Genomic DNA, 24,692 nt, shown 5'->3' on the forward strand with positions numbered 1-24,692 from the left:
CAGTTTCCTTTGCCCAGATCCATTAGAGAAATCACTATCTTTGGCAGCCAAAGCCTTATGATATTTATTTCTTAAATAGTAAGACTTGAAAGTCAAAATGATTCCTTGATCCATGGGCTGCAGAATGGATGTTGTGTTAGCAGGCATGAAAACAACATTAATCTGGTTGTACATCTCCATCAGAGCTCTTGGGTGACCAGATGCATTGTCGATGAGCAGTAATATTTTGAAAGGAATCTTTTTCTGAGCACTAGATCTCAACAGTGGGCTTAAAATACTCAGTAAACTATGTTGTAAACAAGTGTGCTGTTACCCAGGCTTTGTTGTTCAGTTTAAAGAGCACAGGCGGAGTAGCTTTAGCATAATTCTTAAGGGCCCTAGGATTTTCGTAATGGTCAATAAGCATTGGCTTCAACTTAAAGTCACCAGCGGCATTAGCCCCTAACAAGAGTCAGCCTGTCCTTTGAAACTTTGAAGCAAGGCGCCTACTTCTACTCTCTAGCTATGAAAGCCCTATATGGCATCTTCTTCCATATTAAGACTATTTCATTGACATTGAAAATCTGTGATATAGTGTAGCCAACTTCATGAATTATCTTAACTAGATCTTCCTGATAACTTGCTGCAGCTTCTACATCAGAACCTGCTTCACCTTGCATTTTCTCATCCTAGAGACAGCTTCTTTCCTTAAACCTCATGAACCAGCCTCTGCTAGCTTCAAATTTTTCTTCTACTTCTTCCTCACTTCTCTCAGCCTTCATAGAATTGAAGAGAGTTGGGGCCTTGTTCTGTATTAAGCTTTGTCTTAAAGCAATGTTGTATCTGGTTTGATGTTCTATCCAGGTCACTAAAACTTTCTCCATATCAGTAATAAGGCTGTTTCACTTTATCATTCATGTGTTCTCTGGAGTAGCACTCTTAATTTCCTTCAAGAACTTGTCCTTTGTGTTCACACTTGGCTGTTTGGTGCAGGAGGCCTAGCTTTCAGCATGCCTTTTCCACTAAGTTTAATCATTTCTGTCTTTTGATTTAAGGTGAGAGACATGTGACTCTTCCTTTCACTTGAACACTTAAGGTAAATTGTAGGATTATTAACTGGCCTATTTTCTTTAAAAAATTTTTTTAAATTAATTTATTTTATTTTTGGCTGAGTTGGGTCTTCATTGCTGCGCGAGGGCTTTCTCTAGTTGCGGCGAGCGGGGGCTACTCTTCGTTGAGGTACGCGGGCTTCTCAGGCTTCTCGTTGCGGTGGCTTCTCTTGTTGTGGAGCAGGGCTCTAGGCACGTGGGTTTCAGTAGTTGTGGCTCGCGGGCTCTAGAGCGCAGGCTTAGTAGTTGTGGCACACAGGCTTAGTTGCTCCGTGGCATGTGGGATCCTCCCAGACCAGGTATCAAACCCGTGTCCCCTGCATTGGCAGGTGGATTCTTAACCACTGCGCCACCAGGGAAGTCCCTTAACTGGCCTATTTTCAATATTGTTGTGTCTCAGGGAATAGGGAGGCCCAAGGAGAGGGAAAAAGATGGGGAACATCTAGTTGGTAGAGCAGTCAGAACACACATTTATCTATTAAGTTCACTGTCTTATATGGGTATAGTTCATGGTGCCCCCCCAAACAATTACAATAGTAACATCAAAGATCACTGATCACAGATCACCATTATATTTGTTTTATTATAACAAATATAATAAAATGAAAAGTTTCAAATATTGTGAGAATTCCCAAAATGTGACACAGAGACGTAAAGTGAGCAAATGCTTTGGAAAAATGGTGTCGATAGATATGCTCATTGCAGGGCTTTGAATTTGTAAAAACTTTCAATTTGTAAAAACACACAATATCTGCAAAATGCAATAAAGTGCAATAAAATGAGGTATGCCTGTGTATGGTGTTTGAAACCATGAGATCTCTACGAGAACCAAGCAAAAGTGTGTCAAATAAGAATAGAAGAGGCTTAGCACAGAACTCTGAGAAACATCTTCATTTAAAGGAGAGGTAAGGAAGCATTTTTTTTTTTTTGCAGTACGTGGGCCTCTCACTGTTGTGGCCTCTCCCGTCGAGGAGCACAGGCTCCGGACGCGCAGGCTCAGCGGCCATGGCCCACGGGCCCAGGCGCTCCGCGGCATGTGGGATCTTCCTGGACCGGGGCACGAACCTGTGTCCCCTGCATCGGCAGGTGGACTCTCAACCACTGCGCCACCAGGGAAGCCCAGGAAGCATTTTTTAAAAAAAGACAAGGAAGATGCAGAGTTCAGAATCATCAAACTAAAAGCAAATAGCATTTCAAGGAGATGAGGAAGATCAACAGTAGCAAATCCTTCAGAAAACTCAAGAAAAATAAGTATTAAAATGGTCCATTGGATTTAAGAAGATGGTCATTGTGGAGGAGTCTGATAGATGTCTGCCAAAATCTGTTCTCCTTTTCTATATAGTAATAGAACTGTACCCAGGCACATGGTGACTCAGCCTTCCTTGTAGTTAGGTGTGGCTAATTAAGTTCTCACAGATTGTGAACAGAATTTTTATTTGCTACCTCTGGGTCTGGAATGGAAGACATCTGTATGTGTCTCTTCCCTCCTAGCCAGCTAGAACCCAGATGTGGCAGTGACCCAGCTACAAGTCATGTAGATTATACACTGAAACAGGGAATGTAAGAGGAATTACTTGGAACAAATTTTGGTTCCAGAAGGACCATGAGGAGCAAAGCTGCCCTATCTACCCAATCATTTACATTGTGGCTGGTACAAGAAAGAGATACATACTTTTACAAGCCACTGTGTAGTTGTGCTGCTCTATTTCAGTAGTGTAACCTTACCTAACTTATACACAAATCTTTGATGAGCTTTACAATAGCAGTTTTCAGTAGAGTGGTTGTGATAAAAATTAGATTTCACTGGGATGAAAAGTGAGAGGGATAAGGAAATAAAAATGTCAATCCTTTTGAGAAATTTAGCTGCAAAAGAAAGAAGTAGATTGGTATCTGGAGGAGAATTTAGACTCAGGAGGGTTTTTTAAGCCTAGAGAAATGTTTTTAAATGCTAATTTGCAGTATTGAGTAAAGAGGCAGAAAATTAAGATACACAAGAAAGGATGTAATCAATGTGAAGCCCCTAGAAAGTGGTCAAAATAGGATCCAGGGATCCTATATATGAAGGGATTGGACTTAGGTGGAAGGGACCTCAGCAGAGGAAATTTTCCAAGTACATATGCTATCAAGAGTATAGGTTTGGGGACAGGAAATTGAGATAATTCCCATCTGATGGATTCTGTTTTCTCTTTAAGGTATTAAGCAAGTTCGTCTGCTAAAAGGGGTGTGTAAGTAGTAGGGTGAGTAGTTTAAAGTAAGATAAGTAGGTTTGAAGTAGTTGTTATGGAGAATAAAAGAGAAAGCTGATTAGGAAAATACAAAAAGATTTCTTGATCTTGAAAGCCCAATTAAGTTTGGGTGTGATAAACTTAGTGGCAATAGTATTGATAATTTTCTAAGTTTGTCTTATAGAGTGCAGCATCCCGGGTGTAAGAGAAAAGAGATAACTATATTCATCTCATGTGGAGTTTCATCAGGTGGTGAAGGAAATCCTAGAGTGAAGGCAAGTTGAACAAGAGAATTGAGAATATGAGCATGAAGTGATTGGGAGTGCTAAACAGGGAGTCAGCTGGATGGGAAGGAAATTAAAACAGGAGGGGGTTGATAGGTGGTAGTAGCATCATGGAATGGAGGTCATGACAAGGTCAAAGACAAGATGTGATAGGAGTAGCAAGATGAGAGGGCTAAAGGCATAGAAGGTTGTGTTCTCAGAGGGAGAGATCTGAAACCATATTTCATAGAAAGAACAGTTCTGCGTAGTGAAAAAGTACAGCATGTAGCCAAGGCACTAATGACAACTGGAACAGAGGACTGAGAGGCCATGTTAGATTAATCAGTGGATGCAGGAATGCAGTAGTAGGATAAGGACTTGAAGTAGAAAGGAAATGAGGAAAACAATGTGTTTGTAAGTGAAAATGTCCTTATGTCCTTTCTTTCCCATACTCTTGGCAAATTCCAACCTAAAGTATTATTTTGTTCTTATTGGTAAGGGTTTTCAAGAAAATCATTTCTGGGAGGCTGAGCAGTCTCTTGCATCTCCATTTTGGAAGTGACCTCTTCCCATTGGACAACTTATAGTCCTTTAATATAAAATTGGCTGATACAGTTGGATTCCTATGGTTTATATTTAACTATAAATAAGGTATCTGAAGCATAAGAGCAAAATCTATTTTTAGCAATACATTGTAAAATAACTGGTTGGTTTACTTATATCTGGGCATCTGAGCTCCTGAAGGCCTGGCCTCTCTCCATTAGAGTCAGGAAACACATAGTTCTTTCCAGAGATAGGCAAGTCCTCCTGTTCAGATAGCTGGAAAAACTCTAAGCAAGAGGACAAGTACCTCGTCCTTTTCTCTGCTGTTGTGCCTGTTAGATTTTCTGCCTGAGCTGTTTAAACTGCTCTTTCCCCCTCCCCCATTATAGATGAGAGAGACCAAGCTTACTGGGGAAACAAGCTGCTAGAACACTCCCACCTTGGTTGTTGACAGCTATAACTGTATATCTCTTTAAGCTAGTAGTCCTCCATCTTTTCCCCACTAAGAACAGTAAACACAGGAGGTAACCTTAATACTTAATTTTGATTAATTAATATGAGTTTTTGTTCTCTATGTAAGGAAGCTTTCATTTAGGGAAGAAGAACTTACTCCAACTTCCACTTCTGAAAATAGAAAATTAGAATTTAGTTAGCCTGCATGGAGAGACTTTTGTTCCCTCCATTTTTCTTGAATTCAAAGAGCAGTTAATCAGTCCACACAGTTCAAAAGAACTGGTGGTGAAATTTTAGCATTCAAGGGCTGTAAACATTAGATTATTTTGGATATGTTAGAGCAAGAGGTTTGACTTCCAGGCATTATTAACTAATACCCAGCCCCTCTATAATGTTAAGATTAGAATATCTTCAAGAGGCAGTGCGTGGCATTGACTCCAGTCCGTGGTCCCACCTTAGGCATAAAAGCAATAATTTTACTCACCCTCATGCACCTCCTCTTTCTCATGCCTACTCTCTCTCTCACACACACACTTCCTTTCCTTCTATACCCTTACTCATTTTGCTCATCTACATTTTCCTTCCACAACACACAGACTTTAGACTTTTTGATGAAATTCATCGGAAAGATCCTCCCCCAACAATGAAGGCTTTCTCTTCTGTAATATAGTCAGGTTACTAAAGGCAAGAGTGGTTGGTTGGTGCTTGTACAGCATGAAACAAAACTTCCTCCTACAATGACTTGAAAAAAGTTCGAAAATTAGAATGTTAAAGGACTATCTTTTCATACTTTTCAGTACTCTATAAATATCTGAGAAAAGTGGTTTTGAAACTTTGGATTGCTACCCATTAGTAGGTCATGAAATCAATTTAGTGGATCATGACCACATTTGAAAATTAAACAGAATGGAATAATACAGGCAATTTCAGATTGTATCACAAAAAAGCTAAGCACTGTTCACAAAACATTTCTTTCATATAAAACATGTATGTTATATAATATATACAATATAATTTTTCAGTTGCCTGTGATTTTTTAAAGTTTGAAAATTAGTGCCCAGTGTATATATATTAAATTCTGGGATAACACAGGAGGCAAAAAATTATACACATTAGCAAACAAGTCCACTCTACAATAAACAAATGATTACTTGGGAGCCTGTATTCAACTAGGTTGCATCATACCTTTGTAACATTAATGAGACATCTGGAAAATTATAACTTCATATTCCAGTATTCTGTGGGTGGCCACAATATTAATGTGTCTTCAGAATAACCCTCCAGGATGAGTAAAGAAGAGACACTAAGAAAATTGCCTTCTGCCCCATTCTAACAAGGTGTTTATGACTGTATCATAGGACATGATTTTTCAGGTATATTTTCAGCAGTAATAAACATTTTAAAATGTTAACTAAAACGGTGGTGAATTTAAAGAAAGAATGACATTTCTGAATAGCAACCATTATTCAACCACAAGAAAAACCGCAAGAAAGGAAGAAAATGAAGAAATACTTGAACCCTTGAAATACTTTGAAAGTGGTCTGCTTTATTTTATCATAAGCATAATTGTGAATGAAAGTTCAACTGGAGAGAGGGCCATGAGCAAAAACTGATTTGGTGTTATTATTTAAGGAGGCAAATTAATTACAAATTAAAACCTCCTTGGTTAGAGAATAAATTGCTATCTAACTACAACCACAGGTAAAGATAAACATTCACTTAAAAGTAAAGGTGGGTAGAACATGCGAAAATATAAAAGTAACATCAGTACAACTTCAAACACACACATTTTGGGGGAACTAATGTTGGTATGGAAGTGCCACAAAACAACATACCTATGAGATATAAAAGTTAATTATGGTCACTGAATATTGAACCCAAAGCTGTTGTAGAAGGTACGATTTTCTTCTATTTCCTTCCCAGGGCATTGGGGCGGGAGGTTGGGGAGAATCGGCTTCAAGAATTTGAACTCATTACTCTCAGAGCCTCCCGTCAGACACACCTCGTACTGGTAGCTCTGGGACAGGGTCCCCGTGCCGCTGACGTCCACCAGGTGGCCCGGAAAGGGGCCCTCGGGCACCGAGCAGCGACCCACCGAGGCCGCCCCGCCCCTCCTGCACAGCCGCACCGCGACGAACACCAGAACCGAGAAGACGAAGAGCGACGACACAGACGCCAAGGCCACCACCAGGTAGACGGTGAGAGGGGCGGCCGGGGCCGCGTCCGCCGCTTCCGCTTCCGGGGCCGGCAGGTAGGGCTGCGAGAAGCCGTCCACCAGCAGCACGTGCAGCGTGATGCTGGCCGAGAGCGGCGGCTCGCCGTTGTCCTTGACCAGCACCAGCAGCCTGTGCTTGGCCGCGTCGCGCTCGCTCAGCAGCCGGGCCGTGCGCACCTCGCCGTTGTGCGCCCACACGCCGAACAGCCCGGGCTCCGTGGCCTTGAGCAACTGGTACGACAGCCAGGCGTTCTGGCCCGAGTCGCCGTCCACCGCCACCACCTTGGTCACCAGGTAGCCCGCCTCGGCCGCCCTGGGCACCAGCTCGGTGCAGGGCGCCGAGGCGTTCTGCAGCGGGTACAGCACGAAGGGCGCGTTGTCGTTGTCGTCCACCACGAGCACGCGCACCAGCGCCTGGCTGCTGAGCGCGGGCGAGCCGCGGTCGGCAGCGCCCACGCGGAACTCGAACGCCCGCAGGGCCTCGTAGTCCAGGGACCTCAGGGCGAACAGGTGGCCGTTGTCTGGGTTGATGGACACCAGGGAGGCCAGGGGCACGTGCGCGTCGAGGGGCGGCCCCAGCGAGTAGGTGACCTGGGCGTTGGCGCCCGCGTCTCTGTCTGTGGCGCGGACGCTGCCGATGTGCAGGGCGGGGCTGTTGTTCTCGCGGACGGACAGGGTGTAGGAGGTCTGGGTGAAGGCGGGGGCGTTGTCGTTGACGTCGGACACCAGCATGGTTATGTTGTGCTCGGTTTTCAGCCTGGGGGTTCCCATATCTGTGACGGTGATGGTGATGTTGTACTCGGCTCTTTCTTCTCTATCTAGTGTTTTCTGGGTTACTAAGGTGTAAAAGTTCTTGACTGAAGGTTTTAGAAGAAAAGGAAGGTCATCCTGGATGGAGGAAATAGTTTTCCCATTGTCCCCAGAGTCAGGATCTGAAACACTGAAAACAGCAACTACAATGTCAGGGGAGTTCTCTGGGATGGGAGTGGTGAGTGCAGACACTGTCACTTCTGGAGGATTGTCATTCACATCCACTACTTGCAGGAGAAGAGTGCATTTTCCTGAAAGACCTCCCCCATCAGTGGCCTTGATGTCCACTTCATAAGACAGAACTGTTTCAAAATCAACTTTTTTTCTCAGTCGAATTTCACCTGTCATAGGATTTACCTCCAAAGTTTTACTAATATCTTCTGAAGGCTGAAAGAATGCGTATGATATTTTCCCATAGACTCCACTGTCTACATCGCTGGCAGAGACAGTGACAACCAGGGAGCCTACGGGGCTGTCTTCGGGAATATGCACCTTGTAGAGGGACTGCTTAAACTCAGGGGCGTTATCGTTAATGTCCACCACTTCAATGCGCACCTGGGCGGTTCCATACCGAGGCGGAGAGCCGCCATCCAGCGCTGTCAGGGTTAATGAGATTTCAGGCTCCTCCTCCCGATCCAGCTCTTTGTCCAACACCAGCTCAGGGTATTTTCTGCCATCGCTGCGATTTTGGGTTAGAACCCGGAAATGGGAGTTGGGGCTGATTTTATAGTTCTGAACATTGTTGCTGCCTACATCCAAGTCCAGAGCATTACTCAGAGGGAATGAAATTCCTATAGGACTGTTTTCCGGTATTTTTAGAAACATTTCTCTTTCAGTGAACACGGGGGAATGGTCATTTATGTCTTTCACTCTCAGTTCTGCCTGAAATATCTCTAACGGTTTTTCCATTAATACTTGGAAATGTAGTATGCAAGGCTCACTCGGACCGCATAGCTTCTCTCGATCTAGTTTGTCATTTATGAGCAAATCCCCAGTCTGAACCTTGAGCTGCAAATGCTCTTTGTTCCACTGGGAAATGATCCGGGCACCGCGGGTGGACATCTCTGTCAACCCCAGCCCCAGGTCTTTTCCTACATTTGCCACAAAGGAGCCTCTTTCTGTTTCTTCCACTACTGAATAGGGCCCCAACTCTGCGCTCGCCCCATACATGCTCAGCAAAACAAAGAAAACTAGGACTTGCCTTTGTCTCGGATTGTGCATCCATCCAATCTCCATTGCTCTTTCCTGAAAACTGAGTTCACAGGAGCTTCATATATGCCCAGGATCCTGGTAGTCCGGTCCTGCAGTATAGCAGTTCAGAACTATGTCTCTAAATACAGTTTTAAAGAGGTTTCACGCACATTGTACTCTGACTGAGAAAGCTGTTCTTCAGCTTCCAGGCAGTGTGAAACTGGCTGGATCCTGGAGCTACGTCTGCAATTCTGTTTCTCACCACCTTAACCTGCAGCGCCACCATGCGTTCTTACTATGTCTTATCTTTTCTGGTTTAACGTTGGATGCAAAATTCTCCTAAATGTAACACATAGGCTGTGTCAACCGTGTTCTGTAATATGAAACACTTAGTTCTATTTTCTTGTGGTTTTTATGAGTTCAGAGAGAGCTGTGTTGTTACACAGGAAGAGTACTAAGAGCAAACTTTCATTATGTTGACTGTTTAAAGCTGTTCAGGGTGAATAATTAAATAAAATAATTTAATTAACATTTAAGCTGAGAAGAATATAAATTTAGAAGAAAAATATTTCTGAAATAATATGGGAACAGTTTCACAAGTACATTATTTTCATGGTACATGTTATAGAATTACAGATGAGTGGACACTGCAAAATTGCAATCAGTGATGGTTCTAAAGAGAGTATTTTATCAACGCCTTATTAAAGAGTAGATTACTTCCTCTTCTTTCCAACACCTAAGCCTGAGGACATGTGTTTTTGAAACTTTCAAATTATTGGAAAGTTATTTCCCAAAAAGGCAGTCTAAGGGTTAGGCCTGCCATGTTTTGGGATTTTTTTTTATCATGACAAGAATAATTTCTGTTTTATTCCTTTTAAAAGACAGGTTTAATGAGATGTAATTCACATACCATACAATTCACTCGTTTAAAGTCTACAATTCAGTGACTTTTAGTATATTCACAGAGTAGTGCAGCCATCACCACAGTCAATTTTAGAACATTTTCATCATCTAAAAAAACCCCAAAATACTCTTTAGTTCAGATTTTCCATTTTTAAAATTTAAATTGAATTCCAGTAAAGATTCATAATGTTTTTATAAATCCAGTGTTTTTGTTAACAATCTGTAGAACAATTTTTGATAAATACCTTGTCTGGGGTTAAAGCATTCAATCAATGGGGTCTAAACTTCTGTTATAAAGGTCTTTGTATGCCTTCCTTTGGCCACAGGTCATCCTGCTAGACCAGATAATTTTCTTCCAAGCTACCTGCGGTAGGCAGAATAATGGCCACCCACCGAAAGATGTTCATGCCCTAATTCCCCAAATCTGTAAATATGTTATCTTACATGGCAAAAGAGAATTCACAGATATAAGTAAATTGAGGACCTTGTCGGGGGTAGGTTATCCTGGATTATCTGGGAGGGACAGAACCTTTCCTGGCTATGGTCAGAGGGGTGATTACACCCCTCTGTGATTACAGAAGAAGTGGACTAAGAGAAACAATGTTGCTGCCTTTGAAGATGGATGAAAGGGGCCATGAGTCAAGTATTGTAGGCAGCATCTAGAAGCTGGAGAAGAGAAAGAAGTAGATTCTCCTCTAGAGCCACCAGAAGAGAATGCACCCCTGGTGACATCTTGAATTTAACCCAGTCATACCCATATCAGACATCAGATCTACAGAACTATATAGTAGTGCATTTTTATTGTTTTGAGCAACCAAGTTTGTGATAATTTTTAATAGTAGAAATAGAAAATGAATACATAAGCATGAAATTTCATGCACCCAGCATCTGAGTCAACAAAAATTCATCACTCTACAAAACTGGATTATCACAGCAAATGCTGAAGAATGTCTGATTCGGCTCTTGTGAGCCATCCTTTCAGAATAAAGTCATTTATGACCCTCTACATCTTTTTTCAGCATAATTTTTAAGAGGCGTTGTCAAAGACATATGGTTAGTTTTAATAGAAAATAACTGGAGCCTATCATCTTTATTTCTATTTAATTTCCAGAATCTCTAAATTATTTAGTGATAAAAATTCCTCCACATCATTGCCTATACTTTTCTGAAATTAGTTATTTCATTTAGAGCTAATTCTAGAATAGCAACTGCTTTCAAAGAAATAGTGCGCTAAAATGAATACAGTATATTTAATTTGAACAAGGGACTTACAGAATGTATATAATAAACTTTCAAAAAAAAAGAGAAAATATATATTAGGACTGACAGAAAAAGACTGAAGGAATAGTACAAAAAAACTCAAGAAATACAACCATAGGGTAATTCTACTCCCTGTTTAAGGCCTTCATTTCTGCAATTATGAATGTGATATGTTGAGAAGGTACAGGAAGGTAATCAGGCTGATAAGATCATGATGAAGGTCAATTGTGGTACCTGACCCAGCTTACTTAGGTCAGTGCTTCTGTAAGAACTTTGGGTTTATTGGTCCAGAGCAGTGTGATCTCTGGTATAGAAACAAAATCAAGCTACAGACTAAAAGTTACATTTCTGTATAGGAGTTCAATTCATGCAATAGAAGGATTTCACTTCCTTGGTTAGGAAGACAATGCCACCAGTTAATGCCTGCTGTGATAGCGTACTGGTTAAGAACTGGAACATTCCATTCAAGTAGACTTAGAATATATTCCAAATTTTTCCTTTTATTACTTCATAATTGTGAACAAGTAAAAGAGGAAATAACATGCCAACTTCCTTAGGGTTTGGCAGAGGATTAAAAAGATAATGAATGTAAAGCACTCTGTACTCTTAAGTAAATTAGAAATCAAGGAAAACTTGACAAAGATCAATTAGATCAAACTACACACTTAAGATCTGTCCATTTTACCGTATTATATAACATTTTAACAAAAAGTCTTACTGTGAAAGCATTAGGATTGGATTCCACTGGAGGTAGCACAAAACTAAAATGATGGTGGCTTAAATGAGATAGAAGTTCCTTTATTTCTTATGTAAAAAAAGCTCAGAAGTGAGCAATCCAGGGATGACATGGTAACTGTGATTATCAGGGGTCCTCGTCAATCAGTTTATTCTATACTGATTGTCTTGGTCCATTATTTCCATCCTTAGTGTTGCTTTATGGCTCAACATGACTGATTGTGTTCCAACCAAGACTCCCACATTCCAAGCAGCAAGAAGCAGGTAGAGAAGGACAAAAAGCGACCCCTTCCTAGATGAGTCACCTCCCTTTTAATGGCCTTCTTGGAAGTCTCTAACAACATTTGCATATACATGTAGTCAAATGTCCCGTTTTAGCTGCCAAGGAGCCTGGGAAAACGTTCTTTTGACTAAGCACACTAATGCTCTAAATGAAATTTGGAGTGTGTTACCAAAGAAGAAAAGATGAATGGAGATTGGATAGCTACTGCATTTTCTGTCACAATATGACCAATGTTTCTCAAGTGGGAAAAGCCAATTTCCTTCTATGCCCTTTCATCACACTGGATAAACACAGTGTAGCTTTTTCTCCCCTTTTACACCAGGGAAACTAAATGGAAAGCAATTACAATAACTATATTAAAACTAACACTGGTATATTAATGAATATACAATTAATAAGAGAAAATAAGAATAAAGTGCTATGAGAGCAGAATAAAGTAAGAGCCAAATTCTCACTGTACCAGTTCTCTCTCCTTCCTGATTGGGCATGCTTCAGTGTGTTAGTGCAGTACTGCTCTTATGTACTTAATGGTTTAAAAACTAATAAGAAAAACTCAAGGAAATATAACTGATTATATAGAATTAATTTCCCACTGTTTTTTTTCATAACACATTTCTAAGCTATGCCAGAAAGAACCTGTACATTTATTGACTTCAACAGTGTTTTGAGAGGCAAGATTTAGGACCATTAATCTTCTTACAGTAATGAAGAAAAGATAGCTTTCTTTAAAACAAAATTTGCAAGCAAGTTTAATGTAGTTTAAAAGTTCATGATAGGTTGCCAGAAAAACCATCACCTTGAAGTATCATCAATTTAAAATATATGGAACGTGAAACACAATTGCTGTCACTGAATACTGAAACCAAAATCTTTCCTAAAGTTGGGGGTTTCTTCTATATCTGGGCCAGGGGAATGGCCCTGAAAATTGGTCACAATTGGCTTCAGAAAGTTGAACTCGCTGGTCCCAGAGCCCCCCTTCAGACACACCTCGTACTGGTAGCTCTGGGACAGGGTCCCCGTGCCGCTGACGTCCACCAGGTGGCCCGGAAAGTGGCCCTCGGGCACCGAGCAGCGACCCACCGAGGCCGCCCCGCCCCTCCTGCACAGCCGCACCGCGACGAACACCAGAACCGAGAAGACGAAGAGCGACGACACAGACGCCAAGGCCACCACCAGGTAGACGGTGAGCGGGGCGGCCGGGGCCGCGTCCGCCGCTTCCGCTTCCGGGGCCGGCAGGTAGGGCTGCGAGAAGCCGTCCACCAGCAGCACGTGCAGCGTGACGCTGGCCGAGAGCGGCGGCTCGCCGTTGTCCTTGACCTGCACCACCAGCCTGTGCTTGGCCGCGTCGCGCTCGCTCAGCAGCCGGGCCGTGCGCACCTCGCCGTTGTGCGCCCACACGCCGAAGAGGCCGGGCTCCGTGGCCTTGAGCAGCTGGTACGACAGCCAGGCGTTCTGGCCCGAGTCGCCGTCCACCGCCACCACCTTAGTCACCAGGTAGCCCGCCTCGGCCGCCCTGGGCACCAGCTCGGTGCAGGGCGCCGAGGCGTTCTGCAGCGGGTACAGCACGAAGGGCGCGTTGTCATTGTCGTCCGCCACGAGCACGCGCACCAGCGCCTGGCTGCTGAGCGCGGGCGAGCCGCGGTCGGCGGCGCCCACACGGAACTCGAACGCCCGCAGGGCCTCGTAGTCCAGGGACCTCAGGGCGAACAGGTGGCCGTTGTCCGGGTTGATGGACACCAGGGAGGCCAGGGGCACGTGCGCGTCGAGGGGCGGCAGCAGCGAGTAGGTGACCTGGGCGTTGGCGCCCGCGTCTCTGTCTGTGGCGCGGACGCTGCCGATGTGCAGGGCGGGGCTGTTGTTTTCGCGGACGGACAGGGTGTAGGAGGTCTGGGTGAAGGCGGGGGCGTTGTCGTTGACGTCGGACACCAGCACGGTTATGTTGTGCTCGGTTTTCAGCCTGGGTGTCCCCAAGTCCGTGACGGTGATGGTGACGTTGTATTCTGCTCTGGTCTCTCTGTCTAGCGGTCTCTCTGCTACTAGGGTATAAAAGTTTTCCATGGAAGATTTAAGGGAAAAAGGTAGATCGTCCTGAATGTAGCAACTTATTTTCCCATTCTCTTCAGAATCAAGATCTGAAACACTGAAAACTGCAACCACAGTCTCAGGAGAGTTCTCGGGGATCTGCCTAGTAAGTGCAGACATGGTGACTTCTGGAGCATTGTCGTTCACATCCATGACTTGAGTCAGAACGGTGCATTTCCCAGAAAGACTTCCAGTATCTCTGGCCTCGATATTGACCTCATAAGACTGAGTTGTTTCGAAATCAAGTTGTTTTTTCAGTCGAATTTCTCCTGTCATGGCGTTGATCTCAAAGGTTTTGCTAATCTCTTCTGAAGCCTGGAAAAGTGAATAGGAAATCTCTCTATTGACTCCTATGTCTATATCCGTAGCAGAGACTTTGACAATCAGGTAGCCTATGGGACTGTCCTCGGGGATCTGTACCCTATAGAAAGGCGGCTCAAATTCAGGGGCATTATCGTTGATGTCCACGACTTCGATGGAGACCTGAGCGGTGCCAAACCGGGGTGGAGAGCCGCCATCCTGAGCAGTGAGGGTTAACCTGAGCTCAGGTTCCTCCTCCCGATCCAGCACTTTGTCCAGCACAAGTTCCGGATATTTCCTGCCATCGCTGCGTTTGCGGGTGAGGACCCGGAAATAGGAGTTGGGACTGATGGTATAGTTTTCAATATTGTTTCGGCCTACATCCATGTCCTGAGCGTTCTTCAGAGGAAACTTAGTCCCAGGAGGACTGCTCTCTGATATTTTTAGCAACATATCTCTGTCCATGAACACCGGAGCATGGTCATTTATGTCTATTACCTGTAGCTCAGCTTGAAAAAACTCTAAGGGATTCTCTAGCAACACCTGGAAACGCAGCATACAGGGCTCTGTCTGACCACACAGTTCTTCGCGGTCCAGTTTCTCATTTAGCAGTAAATCCCCAGTCTCCTGATCGAGCTGCAGATACAGTTTGTTTCCTTTGGAAATGACCCTAGCTCCCCGCCTGGAAAGTTCCCCCTGCCCCAGACCCAGGTCTTTTGCTAAATTGGTTACAAAAGAGCTCCCTTCAGTTTCCTCCACCACAGAATAACGCCTAAATTCAGAGCCCGCCTGAGCTAAGCCCAAGAAGAAAAAGAAGAAAAAGAAGAAAAAGACTTGCCTTTGTCTGCAAATGAGCTTCCTGACAACCTCCATTGTTCTTGCTCGGTATAGCCTCTGGCGAGGGTGGTTCCGCTGAGCTGTAAAGGCCTCAGTACGTTTCTGAGACTGTAGTTATTCCACAAGGTACTTCAGAAATATTCCAGTGAGTAGTCCTTTACAGAGGACCCAGTCCTCCTTCTGTGGCATCCAAGCTTCTCATGGGCTTCCAGGCTCTGCTGTTGAGTTTTGCCTGTTAATGGAGACGCAGCTGCGGTTCCGGTTTGTACCTTATCGTGCAGCGCCACCACGCGTCCTCAGAGAATCTTACATTTTCTGGGTTGAAAATGGATGCAATGTTCCCAGCTCTTTTTGTTTTGCTTTTTTAAATTTTGGCTGAGCCGCGTGGCTTGCGGGATCTCAGTTCCCCGACCAGGGACTGAAGCCGGGACCACCAGGGAACTCCCCAATGTTCCCAACTCTTGCCAGTACGTATCACCGAGCTATGTAAGGCTACAATACTGTTTTTACTATCTCTGAACCTTAAGGTTGAGGCAATTGTCTGAGGGCCATACAGGAGAAATGATATTAGTAGAGACTACTTTCAATAATGCTAATTGCGTTTGTAGCAAAAAGAAAATATTTATGTAACAGTTTGCCTGAGAAGAAAGACTATATGCAGAAATTTAAATATATATATAATAACATAGAAAACTTTCAGAATTATATACTTTTATTGCCATGAACTATGGGAATAATTAGTAGCTGTGAACCTTGGACACGTTATTTAACCTCTGCCTCAGTTTTCTCATCTGTCTAAGGTGGAGATATTAATGGTACTTACTACATAGGGCTGCTGTGAGTTCCTCACCTTACAGATGGGGAAACTGAGGCAGAAAGATTAACCACACACACACACACACACACACACACACACACACACACACACCAGGCATGTAATGTGATGCCATCAGGTAGCTCAGTTTGCATTAATCCATTGTCATGACTAAAAAAACCCCCAAGATTCACGTGGTAGAATAATTCATGAGCAGCATTATTTCAGAATGAAGTTATCATATCAAACGACGAAACCGGAAAGGCTGGAGAATCTTTCTAATACATGTATAATCTGTGATGGTAGTGATGATTCTGTATCTCAGAAGGGTGTCCTCTTCTCTTTTTACAGTGTCAATTTTTAAGAACCTTTTATTTTGAAAATTTTCAAACCCCATAATGAAGAATAGTACGATGAACCCCCAGGTACTCAAAGCTAGCTAGAACAATTATCAATATTTTGCTACAATTGTTTACCCTGTCTCCCCAACATTTTCACATCCCAAACTAAATTTTTACCCATAAAACTTCATTATAAATCTCTAACTTTTAAAGTCTTAAAAAACCCACTACAATGCCCTTACCACACCTAAGAAATTAAGTTAATATTGTTTAATATCCCATCTATATTCAGATTTTTCCAATTATTTCAAAGTCATTATGATTGTTTGAATCAAGATTAAACAAGATCCACTATCCATTGCATTTGGTTGGTATGTCTTAATTTCTCTCATTGTGCAAGATTCCCTCCTCCCCTTTTCCATGCCATTGATTTGCTTGAAAAACTAAATAATTTTATCCTAACGCTATGGAAACAACTTAAGATTTTAATGCTGTGTGGTTCTTTTTTTTTTTGTCATTAGACTATATCCCATTAGTAATGCACAGTAATATTACTATTTTAAGAGTTATCAGCACTAGCTTATGATATATTCAGAATACAGCTCTGCAAAAATGATCTGGATAACTGTTAAAGAAAAAGCAGTTACAGATTATTATAACAAACAAAGCTTCTCCTTAACTCTCCAGAATCTTTAAGTAATTCAGTGATAATTTGTTTCTCTTTAATATTACATATTTAAAAGTATTCTTTTTCTTATACTTTTCCGATTCAGCACTGAAGTATATTGAATAGAAACTTTAAAAAATAAACTTTCAAATTAAAGGAGAAAAACGTGTTAAAAAGGTAGGGACTACTGTAGGAAAATTACTGCAATGTGAGGAAAATAAACAAATGAAGCGATCAAAATTATGTAATATTTCTATTCATGGTCATTAATCTTTTCTATGAAATGAAGGTCGCATATTCAGATAACAAGGAGAAAGCACAGATTGATCTTTCATTTTGTTGTACTTGAGATGTGGATAGATCAGAGCTTTAAAAATAATAGTTGAATAATTGATACAGAAAAACTGGATTATTAGTTTATAAGAAAATAAAACCACAAATACATATCTTATTCTTTGCAAATACACGAAACACTGAACAGGAATATGAGTATGAAAAAAAGATTTCTCCTTAATTAGGGAGAAACTTGCCAGGTGATATCTAACAAGAGAAAACAGTATAGCATCACAGCAAGGCCCCAGAATCAGAAGATTTAGGAGAGGTGCTTAGCTCTGCCATTAATTAGTTGGTGACCTTAGTGAACTCACTGAACGTCTATGAACATCTATTTGCTCATTTCTAAAATACCTCTCATCATAGAATTACTTCTAAAATTAAAAGTGGTAAAATAGTGTATGATGCATAGTAAGTGCTTTTTTTAAAAGTTAGGGTAGGTATACTTGTAGAGCACTCTAATCAACTTACAAAATAAAACTAGCAATAATATTTGAAGACAGTGAATTCCAATTTAAAAACATCTCAAATAAGATGTGTCATGTAATAGACTGCACACAAAGCATAATTGAGACAAAAGGTGATAGTAAACAATCCATGCTTTTTGGAGTGTTCTTAGGGCTGAAGCTGAATCCTTTTCTGTCAAGAAATTTATTCTATGACCCTAAGAATACTTGCAATATGTGAAAGCACTCCTCTACAGGTAAATCGAGATAAATTTCTTAATAGGAATATATTTACAGATATAATACCGGCATTTATTTTTCATTCTTTATCAGAAACCGAAATCATTCTGATATGAGGGATATTCTTCCACTTTTCCTGCCTATGCTCTGGGATGTGAGATTGGTGATAATCGGCTTCAGGAACTTGAACTCGCTGGCCCAGTACCTCCCCGCAGACACACCTTATACTGGTAGCTCTGGGACAGGGTCCCCGTGCCGCTGACGTCCACCAGGTGGCCCGGAAAGTGGCCCTCGGGCACCGAGCAGCGACCCACCGAGGCCGCCCCGCCCCTCCTGCACAGCCGCACCGCGACGAACACCAGCACCGAGAAGAGGAAGAGCGACGTCACCGACGCCAAGGCGACCACTAAGTAGACGGTGAGCGGGGCGATCGGGGCCGCGTCCACCGCTTCCGCTTCCGGGGCCGGCAGGTAGGGCTGCGAGAAGCCGTCCACCAGCAGCACGTGCAGCGTGACGCTGGCCGAGAGCGGCGGCTCGCCGTTGTCCTTGACCTGCACCACCAGCCTGTGCTTGGCCGCGTTGCGCTCGCTCAGCAGCCGGGCCGTGCGCACCTCGCCGTTGTGCGCCCACACGCCGAAGAGGCCGGGCTCCGTGGCCTTGAGCAGCTGGTACGACAGCCAGGCGTTCTGGCCCGAGTCGCCGTCCACCGCCACCACCTTGGTCACCAGGTAGCCCGCCTCGGCCGCCCTGGGCACCAGCTCGGTGCAGGGCGCCGAGGCGTTCTGCAGCGGGTACAGCACGAAGGGCGCGTTGTCGTTGTCGTCCGCCACGAGCACGCGCACCAGCGCCTGGCTGCTGAGCGCGGGCGAGCCGCGGTCGGCGGCGCCCACGCGGAACTCGAACGCCCGCAGGGCCTCGTAGTCCAGGGACCTCAGGGCGAACAGGTGGCCGTTGTCCGGGTTGATGGACACCAGGGAGGCCAGGGGCACGTGCGCGTCGAGGGGCGGCAGCAGCGAGTAGGTGACCTGGGCGTTGGCGCCCGCGTCTCTGTCTGTGGCGCGGACGCTGCGGATGTGCAGGGCGGGGCTGTTGTTTTCGAGGACGGACAGGGCGTAGGAGGTCTGGGTGAAGGCGGGGGCGTTGTCGTTGACGTTGGACACCAGCATGGTTATGTTGTGCTCGGTTTTCAGCCTGGGGGTTCCCATGTCAGTGACGGTGATGGTGATGTTGTACTCGGCTCTTTTCTCTCTGTCCAGAGAGCTATCGGTTACCAGGGTGTAGTAATTCTCTACAGGTGGCTTCAGGACGAAGGGGAGATTGTCTTGGATGGAGCACACCATCTTTGCATTGTTTCCTGAATCTCTGTCTCGAATCCTAAAAACAGCTATGACTGTCTCAGGTGAATTTTCTTTAATTGCTGTAGTAAGTGATGACATGAGTAGTTCTGGTGGATTGTCATTTATATCTGTTACCTGAACCACCATCGTACGTTTTCCAGAAAGTCCTCTGCCATCTTTGGCCTGAATAGTTAATGTATAAATTTGCATTGCCTCATAGTTCAATTCAGCTTTAAATGAAGATTGCCAGATGTTGGATTGATTTGAAACGTTTTGAGAATTCTTTCAGTAGCATAAAAAAATGCATAAACTATTTCCCCGTTACTTCCGGTATCTAAATCTCTAGCTGACATGGTGACAACCAGAGAGACAACAACGCTATCCTCAGGCACCTGCACCTTGTAGAGAGACTGTACAAATTCATGGGCGTTGTCATTGATGTCCAAAACCAGGATGCATACCAGGGCAGTTCCAGAGCTGGGTGGAGAGCCACCATCCTAGGCGGTGAGGAGTAAACTGAGCTCAGGCACCTCTTCTTGATCCAGTAGTCTATCCAGCACCAATTCAGGATAGATAATCCCCTCCCCACTATCATGGACATTAATGTGGAAATAGGCATTGGGGCTGATGGTGTAGTTTCTCAGGTTGTTTGTTCCAACATTTGAATCCTGTGCACTTTCTAGGAGAAATGCTGCCCCTGGAGTGGTAACTTCTAATATTTTCAAGGGAATCTCTCTATCTAGAAATACTGAAGAATGATCATTGATGTCTCTGACCCATAATTCAGCACGGAAAATCTGAAGAGGTTTTTCCAGTAACAACTGGAAAGGCAGCACACAAGGCTCTGTGGGGCCACACAGGTCCTGTCAGTCTAATTTCTCATTTAGAAATAAATCACCAGTAAACGGATCGAGTAGTAAAAATCCTGTATTCTGGTCTGAAATGATTCTAGGTCCCCGGGCTAAGGATTCCCCCAACCCCGGGTCATTTGCTAGGTTGGCCAGAAAGGTGCCTTTTTCAGCTTCCTCTTCCACAAAATACAGTAGTGGTTCCCCACCAGCCCAAGACACTTGCAGAAATACACAAAGAAACAGTACTTGCCTTTGCTGCACAGCACGCTCCACTCTGGCCTCCATTCTTTGTTTAACCAAGTCTTCAAAAAACACTTTTTCTCGGCCTCGAGCAATTCAGAAATGGCATCAGCTGAATCCTTAGAAATGAGCTGGATCATAGCAATGCTTGTGGGGAGGGATCCCCACTTTCTCCCAACACCTATTACCACGGCTTCCTTTCCTCGACTTTTATAGTCTGGTCAGCTTTCCTCTTAACACTGGAATCTGCAACATTCTTTATGCGAATATTTTGTTCTCTTTTTAGCCTGCAGCGCCACCTTGCGTTTTGTGGGTGTTACTCCCAATTTCAGGAATAGAACAAAAAGATGGCGGATTAAAAGAGCTGGAGTAGGATTTTTTTTTTCCCCTTAGTGTCTTTGCTATTTCATTTCATATTTTCCCTCAACTGGCCACAGTAATCCTAGTTTGTAAATGCTTACATCGTATCCGTCTCTGTGAGTCTACATTCGCAGAAAAATAAATCAGTCTTTTTCCTTAATTTAGATGCACAAAATTAAACTCTGGCTTCCCACCAGCAGTTAATCCTAAGAAAACCTTTTCCTGTTTTTAAGATTGATAGTAAAGAATATATAAGAAAATGAAGTCTCCATCAAAAAGTCAACATATATTGGTTGAGAGCCTTTTGTTTATTTGTAAACTGCTTACCAATAATGCTGTACACCCTTCAGAGTAACTGGCCTTTTTTCAGTTTCTTGTGAATTAAATAATCCTTCCAGTTTCAAGGTCTTCACTCTTCACCCGCAATATTTTTTGGAACATTTTCTACCCCCCATCCTCCACCCTTCACCTGATTTAAGTACTATGTATATGTTAGTGTTCACATGACTGGCATTTCCAAGAGTATGCAATGAATACTCTTAAAATTAATAGTAGCAAGTAGGTGTCATTCTTGTCTTTGTGGAAGCGCTCCTAGTATTTCATCGTTAACTATGATGGCTGACCTCAGTTTGGGGTAAATGCTCTATTTTTTGTATCAAAAAAGTTTTCTTATTTTTCTTTATTCTTTAATATTTTAGAGTAATTTTTGACATCTGTTGAAATTTATTCTTTAGCTTTTTAATTCTTGAGTTCTTGATATAAATGACATTTAACCATTACATATTATTGTTTTAATGTACAGATGGAATTGATGAGCCAGCATAGTTTTAGGATTTTTCTGGCCCTTGCTGCTCTGTGTGTATACATGAATGTGTGTGTTTAGCTTCTATGGTTTTGGTATTAAACTATCCTGGCCTTGTAGTATGGATTAGGAAGCTTTCTATCTATTTTTATGTAACAGAATAGTTTTTATAATTATCATCTGTTTCTACATGCTTTATTGCAACTTGCCTTTTAAATGGGTTGGGTTTGGATGGTAAATCTATGATTATCTTTTCCATTTTACTTTTGGTTATTAATCTGTTCGGGTTTTGTTTCTTTTTAAAGTAATTTGTAGTTTATTTTTAAAAACCATTTATTTTATCTGGATTTGCAAACATTTTGGTATTATGTTTTCGATTTACAAACATTTTGGTATTGTTTTCATTGCATTATTTATCTCTAGTTATAACTCTATTCTTATTAGTAATATTTAGTACTTTATCTCCTTTTTATTCTTTTTTTTGTTTTTGGCAGTATAGGACATTAAAAAATTTTTTTTATTATTTGGCTGCACCGGCTCTTAGTTGTGGCACACGGTATCTTTAGCTGTGGCATGCGGGATCTAGTTCCCTGACCAGGGATCGAACCTGGGCCCCCTGCATCGGGATCGTGAAGTCTTAACCGCTGGACCACCAGGGAAGTCCCCTCCTTTTTATCCTTGAGGAGACTTGCAAGATCTCTATTATACTGATCTTTTAAAATACACTTTTTTCAAATAATCTTTGACCTTGATTCAAAATCAAATAGTACTAAAAGGTTTATAAGAAAATACAGTAGTTTTCTGCACTTTCCCTCCTCATTTTCCTAGTTCCCTTACCAATAAGGAGACTTTTTTTTTTTTTGAGGTAACATTGGTTTATAACCTTATTTAAGTTCCACGTGTACATTACATTTTGACTTCTGTATACACTATGATGTGTTCACCACCAAAAGTTTAGTTTTCAACTACACAGTTGACCCCCTTTACACATTTCATCCTACCCCTACACCTCTTCTCTGGTGGCCACTACTCTGTTCTCTATATTTTTTTGTAATTAAAAAAAAATTTTTTTTTGCCACGCCACGTGGCATGTGGGATCTTAGTTCCCCGACCAGGGATCAAACCCACACCCCCTGCATTGGAAGGGCAGAGTCTGAACCATTGGACTGCCAGGGAAGTCCCACTACTCTGTTCTCTATATCTATATGTTTGTTTTTGTTTGGTTTGGTTTGTTAGTTTATTTTGTTTTTTTGGTTTTTTATATTTCACATATGGGTGAAATCATACAGTATTTGTCTTTCTCCTTCTGACTTATTTCATTTAGGATAATATCTTCAGGGTCCATCCATGTTGTAGCAGATGGCAAGATTTCATCTTTTTTGTGCTGAGTAGTATTCCATTGTATGTGTGTGTGTCACATCTTCTTTATCCATTTATCTGTCAATAGGCACTTAGGTTGTTTCCATATCTTTGCTATTTTGAATAATGCTGCAATGAACATGGGGTGAATATATCTTTTTAAATTAGTGTTTTCATTTTCTTTAGGTAAATATCCAGAAGTGGAATAGCTGCATCATATGGTAGTTCTATTCTTAGTTTTTTGAGGAATCTCCATACTGTTTTCCATAGTGGCTGCACAAATTACATTCCCACCAACAGTACATGAGGATTCCCTTTTCTCCATATCCTCTCCAACATTTGTTATTTCTTGCCTTTTTGATAATAGCCATTCTATTGGGTGTGAGATGATATCTCACTGTGGTTTTGATTTGCATTTCCTTAAAATTAGGGATGGTTGAATATCTTTTGATGCAGCTGTTGGCCATCTCTTTGTCTTCTTTGGAAAAATCTCTGTTCAGATCCTCTGTTCATTTTTAAATCAGGTTGTTTTGTTTTTGTTGAGTTATATGAGTCTTTATATATTTTGGATATTAACCCCTTATTGGATATATGATTTGCAAATATCTTCTCCCATTCTTTAGGTTGTCCTTTTGTTTTGTTGATGGTTTCCTTTGCTGTGCAGAAGCTTTTTAGTTTGATGTAGTCCCATTTGTTTATTTTCATTTTTGTTTCCCTTGTCTGAAGAGACATATCCGGGAAGAAATTAAGACCAATATCAAAGAGCATACTGCCTATGTTTTCTCCTGGGAGTTTTATGGTTTCGGGTCTTACATTCAAGTCTTTAATCCATTTTGAGTTGATATTTATGTATGGTGTAAGATAGTGGTCTAGTTTCATTATTTTGCATTTGGCTGTCCAGTTTTATCCCATGTCCCCTGCATTGGCAGGCAGATTCTTAACTACTGCATCAACAGGGAAGTCCCACTTTTTTTTTTCTTGAAGTTAATGATTGCCTTGCCTTTTCATTTGCTTGGTTTTCTTTAGATATGTGTCACCTATTCTTCTCACACTTCCAATTCCTCTCAATACAATTTTCCACATGGTCATTCCCATGTCTCCTGAGATATCAATTCTCCTTAAAATTGAGTGGTTGCTCCCTACATCTGCTGCATAGGTCTCATCCTGGAACTTTCCTTTGCTGTCATTCTTGGAATTCCCTTTGCCTTTTATTCTGATTGGGTTTCCTATTTCAAGGATTTTATTCTTCCTCTTTTTTGGTTTATTCTATAGCTTTAAGAGATCACATCCTCCAAGAGTTTCATCTGATTGAAGATATGTCAGGGGACTTGCTGATGATATCCTTTGAAATGCCTGTCTCTTGAGTCATACAGCTCCAAACTGGACTAGTTCTTCACTATACTGGAGACAAGTGTCATCCTGGGATCATCCTTCAACATCATGTGGAGATTCATTTTACTTGTTCTGCTTTGGTTTTTGTTTGTTTGTTTTGTTTTAATATTTATTTATTTGGCAGCACCGTGTCTTAGTTGTGGCACGTAGGATCTTCATTGCGGCATGTGGGATCTTTAGTTGCAGCATGTGGGCTCTTAGTTGTGGCATGTGGGATCTAGTTCCCTGACCAGGGATCGAACCTGGGCTCCCTGCACTGGGAGCATGGAGTCTTAACCACTGGACCACCAGGGAAGTCCCTCACTTGTTCTGCTTTGGATCA

At 42.4% G+C, this 24,692-nt stretch overlaps 8 protein-coding genes, 1 long non-coding RNA gene and 1 other non-coding gene across 13 annotated transcripts in view; 3 read left to right on the forward strand and 7 right to left on the reverse strand.

The window, feature by feature from the left end:
• The window catches only part of LOC101285376 (protocadherin beta-13), a 61,807-nt gene extending 46,394 nt beyond the window's left edge, over positions 1–15,413 (reverse strand). The window contains exons 1-2 of one of the 2 annotated variants that reach the window (XM_049708681.1): positions 13,452–15,413; positions 6,575–7,069 (exon numbers count right to left, since the gene is read on the reverse strand). In XM_049708681.1, the coding sequence (XP_049564638.1) occupies positions 6,575–7,069; positions 13,452–15,224 (2,268 nt within the window). In that variant the 5' untranslated portion in view covers positions 15,225–15,413. Of the gene's footprint in view, positions 1–6,098; positions 7,070–13,451 lie in introns of those variants that run through there. The other variant, XM_049708680.1, reaches the window with a different exon arrangement.
• Positions 1–24,692, reverse strand: part of LOC117196771 (uncharacterized) — a 190,218-nt gene that overhangs the window by 76,935 nt on the left and 88,591 nt on the right. The gene's annotated exons all lie outside the window — the stretch shown is intronic.
• The window catches only part of LOC101286646 (transcription initiation factor TFIID subunit 7), a 209,203-nt gene that overhangs the window by 63,966 nt on the left and 120,545 nt on the right, over positions 1–24,692 (forward strand). The window lies entirely within an intron of this gene.
• LOC101284110 (transcription initiation factor TFIID subunit 7) overlaps positions 1–24,692 on the forward strand; it is a 179,059-nt gene that overhangs the window by 63,966 nt on the left and 90,401 nt on the right. The gene's annotated exons all lie outside the window — the stretch shown is intronic.
• LOC125964116 (transcription initiation factor TFIID subunit 7) overlaps positions 1–24,692 on the forward strand; it is a 178,927-nt gene that overhangs the window by 63,834 nt on the left and 90,401 nt on the right. The gene's annotated exons all lie outside the window — the stretch shown is intronic.
• Positions 1–24,692, reverse strand: part of LOC101284350 (protocadherin beta-2) — a 116,532-nt gene that overhangs the window by 23,327 nt on the left and 68,513 nt on the right. The gene's annotated exons all lie outside the window — the stretch shown is intronic.
• LOC101280781 (protocadherin beta-4) overlaps positions 1–24,692 on the reverse strand; it is an 80,906-nt gene that overhangs the window by 5,439 nt on the left and 50,775 nt on the right. The gene's annotated exons all lie outside the window — the stretch shown is intronic.
• LOC101285117 (protocadherin beta-3) overlaps positions 10,473–24,692 on the reverse strand; it is a 78,186-nt gene continuing 63,966 nt past the window's right edge. The window contains exon 2 of the mRNA XM_004286764.3: positions 10,473–13,286. Coding sequence (XP_004286812.2) covers positions 12,816–13,286 — 471 coding nt within the window. The 3' untranslated portion in view covers positions 10,473–12,815. The remainder of the gene's footprint in view (positions 13,287–24,692) is intronic.
• On the reverse strand, positions 17,976–20,725 carry LOC101285626 (protocadherin beta-7). The gene is given in 4 exon segments (XM_004286763.2): positions 17,976–18,163; positions 18,165–18,226; positions 18,229–19,602; positions 19,605–20,725. Coding segments are annotated over 4 exon segments (2,379 nt in total). The 5' UTR covers positions 20,503–20,725; the 3' UTR covers positions 17,976–18,118.
• On the reverse strand, positions 24,592–24,664 carry TRNAW-CCA (transfer RNA tryptophan (anticodon CCA)). The gene has a single exon. It is a non-coding gene; the product is annotated as a tRNA-Trp (tRNA).

The sequence above is a fragment of the Orcinus orca genome, chromosome 3 (assembly GCF_937001465.1).
Source record: "Orcinus orca chromosome 3, mOrcOrc1.1, whole genome shotgun sequence".
Lineage (NCBI taxonomy): Eukaryota > Metazoa > Chordata > Mammalia > Artiodactyla > Delphinidae > Orcinus > Orcinus orca.